The 7,127-nt window shown below is 37.6% G+C and overlaps 1 protein-coding gene across 1 annotated transcript in view; it reads left to right on the forward strand.

Moving 5' to 3' along the window:
* Positions 1 to 3,821, forward strand: part of VAT1L (vesicle amine transport 1 like) — an 80,136-nt gene extending 76,315 nt beyond the window's left edge. Inside the window, exons 8-9 of the mRNA XM_032768119.2 lie at positions 586 to 669; positions 3,646 to 3,821. Coding sequence (XP_032624010.1) covers positions 586 to 669; positions 3,646 to 3,744 — 183 coding nt within the window. The 3' untranslated portion in view covers positions 3,745 to 3,821. The remainder of the gene's footprint in view (positions 1 to 585; positions 670 to 3,645) is intronic.
* The last annotated feature ends 3,306 nt before the right edge of the window (positions 3,822 to 7,127 follow it).

Genomic DNA, 7,127 nt, shown 5'->3' on the forward strand with positions numbered 1-7,127 from the left:
TTTAGAGCTGACCAGGAACTTTGTGACAAAACATTTTTGTTTGGTTTTTGTTGGTGGTGTTTGTTATGTCAGTTCATTAAAACCTTTTACGAGAATGTACTGGGTTTGATGAAACTTTAATCAGAAAGGCCTTTCAGGTCCATGATGGAATTTCTGGTCAAAACCAGAGGGGACAGCCAGTTAGAGAAAAGGCCACCTCAGAATAGCTAATGGCTTATTGGTTAGGACACTTGCCTGAGCTATAGAAGACCTGGTTTCAATTCCATGTTCTGTTTGATTTGGAAAAGAGACTTGAACTCTCCTACACCCCCGGTAAATGCCTTGAACATTGGGCTATTCTGGCAGGGGTTTCTCTTTGTTTTTTTTAATGAAAAATTTGACAGGTCTCTGTTGTGTTCCGATGAAGAAGAGGAACAGTTTATGAAGTCACAGGATGGCAAAACTATTTCCTGTCTAATTCTCCTCATTTTTCTTTATGAAGAACAACATGAGCATCCTGGAAAATAGCTGTCACTTTAGTATGAATATAAAATTCTGGTTTCTGCATTATTACATCCTTGGAATTTAACATTTTTTGTCTTACAGGTGAAGGAGGCCATGCAGAGAATCCATGACAGGGGCAATATAGGAAAACTTATTCTGGATGTGGAGAAGGCACCCACTCCGCTGGTGAGTGAAAAGCACTGAGTATGTTATAACAACTGTTATCATACAAATGACAGTGTGTCAACAACTCTGAGTTAATTATTTTGCCTGTGGTTTTCTACCAGATATATCTCACCTAAAGAGACAAAATCAAAACCAACAATCACAATCTTTAATTTATATCGTAAGGTACAGTACAAATTTGTAGTTCTTGTTTTGAAAGAGATTTGCAGTAAATAGCCACAGCAGTTCATTTCATAGGTAAAATGGCCATCTCTGTCTCTCAAAATATAAGCAAGTATTGCTTCTGGAAAATCTTATTGAATTACTTTGATTGGAGGGAAAAAAATAACACAGCATCTATGTCTGTTTCTGATGGAAAACAAATAGCTGTTCCGTGTAATACTAGATTGCTACATTAGTGGAGATAATGCAATGGATTGATGCCAAACAGACAAAATCAACTTATCTTTACCTACAAACACAAGAGAGTACTCCCCTTAAAACCTGCATCTCTGTAGAATTGCCTTCCCAGTTCCATATAAAGGACAGGATGTGTCTTGAGTAGAAACCAACTAGTGATTTCTTTAAACTCTGAAAATGCCAGGTATGCTGATATTTTGGGTAAAGTCATGCTTTGTAAGCTTTAATGTAAAGATAATTGTACTTGTTACTGGGCAACACCTGAGAGAGAAGGCACATGGTGGATCTACTGAAACTAAATGTTGTGTTCAGACTGAGCCCAGCACATCAAGATGCTGAGAGCGAAAGGTTACAGAGAAATATCTGGTAGAGGGAAGTCAGCAGGATCAACCCCAAACTTTGGCTATTTACATTGGAAAGAGTAATTGAAGAAAAGCAGGAACAAATTAACTAGAGATGGGTCTAAAAAGCACAGTTTGGATTCAAATCTGAAGTTTTCCCTATTTGGAGAGAGGTGGTTTGGATGTGCTCTAAAATTGACCACAAGTTACTTCATACTGTATATAACCCTCACAAGGCAGCAGGAAACCTGACTTAAAGGCGATTGGAGTCGCACACATGGAAACCAGACACTATTTGACACCAGACACTCAACTGAGCCCTAAAACTGTAAAACACAGCAGAGCAATAAAGAGGGAGGAAAGAGGAGGAGTCTCCAACACTGCATTAATACTTATTAAGCCATCTATTCTCTTGGTAATGCACACACCTAATTGCCATTAGTGTCTGTGGAAGCTACAGACTTAGAAAGTGAGCGGATATGTGATATATTTTCACAAACGCTGAAGGGAATTCATTCAGAAATATGAGAAATTTCATAATGTCACTTGTGTGTCCATTAAAATAAGGTTCCGTTTATTTATTTATTTCATTTCATTTCCATGGGGTTTGAAGAGCTAGCAACAATCTAATAGAGGAGCTATAATTTTGGCTGGACTCCGTTTTTTTTTTCTTCCTCCAGAGTTTATAGTTATTCATTGTCCTTAGTTAGGGAACCCAAACTGCATTATGAACACTAGAGTATTTCATGATTCCGTTCTAATTCAGAACAATAGAGCTATACTATTGCAAACTCGTCTGCTACTCTGAAGGTAAGTATTTAGCTGTACTGGACTTTGGCATCAGGAGTGGGATGAAGGAATCCAAATGGGCCAGGAACTCCAAAAAGAGAGAAATACGTTAGAAACAATAATCCACAAATATATTCAGAGCAGTAGGGGAAAAGTGATTGTAGCCATTTTCCTCAGCGTTACCTCTTATTCTTCTGGTTTTCAAAGAATGGAAGAATACATAGTAAAACTGCCTTCTTTCCCCGAATATGTTTCCAAGTAAGTTGTTTATTGTGAAATTAAGGAGTCAGGTTCTTACTGTAATAAGCCATTCCAGGGCATGCATAATTAACTTATTGGTGCCCTCACGCAATACACCCCTCTGAGGCTGAGCCCACTAATGAACTCTCCATTGTGGATTATTGTGATCTGCAGGCAGAAAAATAAATCAAAGCTTGATGGTATTAATGTTTGGTTTTTAATTCCTTGTTTCATACAGGTTTAGAAAATACCTATAAAGTCAAGTGAGGATTTCACCATGTACTAAGTAGGGTAGTCTTAGTTAACAAGAAAATTCAGTCCATGCAGATGAATGCACCAAAGATGTCTTCTCATGGAACATGTAAAATGACTACAATTGTGTTTATGCCTGCTTGACCTCAGTCAAATTGGAAAGATGCAGTGTAAGCATCTGTTGCATCTTTGCTATTTATACAGCATATAATAATCATTCTTGTCTGGAAAAAATGATGCTGTGCTCTTTAAATACTACTATGGATTAATATTTTGTGTGGTTATCTGCAACCTGGAGAAGTTCCTGCACTACACAATAGAAATCTAGCATCTGTCCCACCATTAAATTATATTGTATTTTCACTGTAATGATGTTGATTCAGTATCTAGTTATCCTATGGCAGCAAGTATACGCACATTCACATGCCCAGTGGTCCTATAAAAATAGGTCTTGTATTTGTTTGTATACAAAACAAATAACCATTCTGTGGGTTCCTAAGACACTGTGCCTCCTTGAATATTTGTAGGACCGGATGCCATCTATTAACACTCACCAAAGTATCTTGCTATTCGCTTTTGTGAGATAACTGATTCTGAAGGATTCATAAAACACATGATGGGTGCGCTTTGTGACCCTCCCACTCATTTTTCTTTCATCTTTGGGAGCCTTGATGTTATTTTGCTACCAATACACACATCAAACCCAAATGCACAAATGTCGTACATAGCAGCTCCTGATAAATAATTCAACTGTGTAATTTTTTGGAGAATGGTTTATGACCTTACACTGAAATTGATGTGCAACAGACAAATATTTTGCACAGATAGAATGTGCATTTTCCGTTTTTAATGAAGTTTTCTTTTTTTAATGTCACTTTATCAGGTGAGGCAAACTAAAATAAAAATAGCTGAAAAACCACCGTAAATATTGTGATTTCCTTCATTTTGTTCACAGATGGCCAATGACAGCACAGAGACAAGCGAAGCAGGAGAAGAGGAGGAGGACCATGAAGGGGACAATGAGAATAAAGAGCGCATGCCATTCATCCAGTAACCCTTAGGAACAGGGAATGGGGGCAAACAGAAAGATTGATTGAGGAGAAGGGAACAAGACTGGGTAATCTATTCTGGGGAACAAGACTGGGAAATCTATTCTGTGCATCAGTGAACAAATGCTGTAGTACAGTGTGTGTTGTATTTGTCTGCAGCCAGCTGAGCTATAAATTGTTGCTCGTTGTTTTGAACTCAAGTGCCATTCCCATCCAGTGCAGTATTATGACATTCCATAGTGTGACGGCCAGTCTGTAGGAGTCCCATTGATTTTTCTTTTCCTATCTAAAAGCCTTATTAACACTCTGCGTAATTTTAAATGGGCATCTTTCTTCTTGTGAATTTGTGTAATATTTTTTCAATTCAGAGATTTGTTTTTTTTAATTCCCTGCCCATCGTCTGATATTCTCCAGTAATCAGAGGGAGGGCTTTCATTTTGTGGACTTTCAGTCAAGAAGGTCAAAACATAGCATTTCTTTACGAGACATAAATAAGAGGCTGCAAAGAAGACAAATTCTGTTTCCCTGAATCATGCTACTTCATCTCATAAACAGTTCTGTCTTAAGTTTTAAAAGATACCTCATTTGTAAACCTAGATAATATTGTTAGAGTCTGAAAGAAAATGTGCCGGAAGTCATTATTAAGTGGCTTTGATTAGTGTTGTATAACCACATTAGTCATCAGCACTACAAATTAAATGGAAATTGATGTCTGGTGCCAAGTGTCATGCTTACTGTTGATTCCCCTAACACCATTCCCTTATATTACTTGCAAGGAAAAGTCAATGGTCCACTTTTTCTGTCCAGTGCTTCTTTACCATATGAAACTTACCAAATGTACTGTTGAATCAACAGCGCCTTTTCCTGAGGTTTAATTTGAGCTGGCTGTGTCCAAAAGCCGAAGCAAGCATATTCTTAGTGATATTTAAAAGCTGGCTAACAGTAGGGATCATTGTTCAGCACATGGAATAGATGTTGTTTTGTTGGCTGAGTTTACACTTCTGAAATCACTGATGGACTAATAAGCCAAGTAATGGTGCCAAACTCCTACAAAGATTAATCAATTTGATCACAACTCTTAGGCCTCAATTCCATTAGCACTTTTGCACATGAATAATTTTGCACAGGTGAGTAATCCCGTTGCAGATCTGTTCCCTTGTGTAAAGTTAGTCATGTGTGGAAATGTTTGCAGGATCGAGCCCTTAAGAACATGTAGCATATCTACCTCCCGGTAATGGAAACAAAAACAAAACATGACACTGAAATAAATATGCTTGTTCCTATATTCCATTTACCCAAGTAGTAGCTACTCAGTTCTTCCGTGGTCGTTTTTTTTTTTTTTTTTTTTTTAAATGACTGCAGCCACTCACAATAGAAGCAGTAAAGGCATGTACAGGACTTCATATTCTGACAATTCCCTTTTAGATTTAATATCTTTTTCACAAAAGAAAACACTTCTCCCAAATGCCAAGTTAGCTCCTAAACCTATCAGCATTATGTAGTGATCAAAGTGAAAATTGGGTTTCTCAGGCTTTTCTCAATGTGTTGAGAAAGAGAGGTCTGGATGACTTGTGTGTGTGGTTTTAGAAGATTCTCTCTCTTTTTTTTTTTTAACCCTCTTCCTCTTTTCCTGTTTAATCCATGCTCCGTGAGTAGCAATGTCCATCTCTTTACTCTGTGCTCATGCAGTTGCTGCTCTAATACTAATTAATTGTGCAGAATGTTCATTTTCAATGGGTTTACCGTGGATTGAAAAAAATGACAAATAATGAAAAAAGCCAAATAGTCAGTTTATAGAGAGAAATGCCACAGAAAAAGCTGTTGTTGAAATACAAAATAGAATGTCAGTTTATAGAATTTAACGCAGAACTTCAGCATAATGGTATCATCTTATAATGCCGGTATTTATCTAAGGTATTAGTGCCACATTAGGCCCAAGTTTGCCATCAGAATGCTGCCCAAATGAATTCAGTGAGAGTTTTCCATGCTTTGGGACTGCTAAATTGAACCTTTAAAGGAATCGCCATTTAGTTTTTGTCACATAAGATGACGACAGTAAGAAAAATGGTTGATTATCTTTGTTTAAAAGTTACTGTAGCAATTTTGTCCTGCACCACACTTAAAACATAATTCATGACTTTTCATTTGACACTAAACTGAGCAATATTGCTAGTAACCCTGAGCTGGCAGCAAAGTGGCGTTCCCAAGGCCTTAGATAACTAGGGCAAGCAGAGTAACAAACCAGGTCTTCTGTTAATACAGTCTTGGTGGGACAGCACTTACATTTCCTTTTGAGTCAAATAAAGATTAACATTCCTAGAGTATCTGTAGCAATGGTAGAGGATCAAAAGAAACCATTTTTCTCATTCTTTCTGGCTGTTTTAGTGAGGCAAAAATACTTCTGATGCAACACATGCCAATTTAGGGCCAGTTTCTGAGCTCCAAAACACCCCCTGAAAGGGCTGGAGCAATTCCACTGGATACAATGAATTTCCTCCAGATCTACCCTCCCCTAACCTGGGCTAATTTCTACGCTTCATTACACTGGTGTAAATGTGGATTAAGTGAAGATCCTGTCCTGCTTCCATTGAAATTAAATGGGAGTTTTTCAATTAGCTTCAGTGGAAGCAGGGTTGGGCTGTGAGAGCAAAATTTGACCCACTAGTCCTAAGAGTTTACTGAAACTTCACAAAAGGTGGCATCTCTTTCGTCTGGCATGTTACAGGCCATTCAGAAGAAAATGGTAGTAGGTAGGCTGTTATTACTGAACAAAACCCTCTCACAGTCTAAACAAATATTTGCATTTACCACTTGCTAACTCTGTCAGTTAAACAACTTCTCTCTAAATAATTGATTGGTTTGAAATAAATTATTTCTCAATTTTGCCTTAAGGAACTGTGAAACCTTCTCTTTAACTGAAGTCTGATTGAAGTGAACTGAAATGTTGTTTAATTGTCTTGTTGCTTTAGAGCTTTTGTTATATTGTGCCTACAAAGCAAATTATGTTTACATAAAAATATAAATAAAATATTACGTATAGCATTACCCTAGACTGGTGTCCCTCATTCTAGTATCCTGCTCCTGTTTGGGAGGAGGCTAAGACAGGTTAAGAAAATGAACATTTTTTTTGCAAAATGCACTGGACCAGGGTCATTAAAACCAGCTGAAAACACTGCCTTTCGGAACAGTAACAACTCAGGCATAAAATGTTCTATGATATTACAAAGAATTGGTATTTTTAACAGTCTGTGAGAAAGGTCAGACTATCACAGCAGCATTTTCCTGAAGTGCTAGGGGGAGGAATCAGTGGCTTTCACAGCAAGTAAACACCAACTTTCAGAATGTTCTCTCTGGTTGCATTGAGATAAATATGGGCATGCGTGTCACA

This window comes from Chelonoidis abingdonii, chromosome 19 (genome assembly GCF_003597395.2).
Source record: "Chelonoidis abingdonii isolate Lonesome George chromosome 19, CheloAbing_2.0, whole genome shotgun sequence".
Lineage (NCBI taxonomy): Eukaryota > Metazoa > Chordata > Testudines > Testudinidae > Chelonoidis > Chelonoidis abingdonii.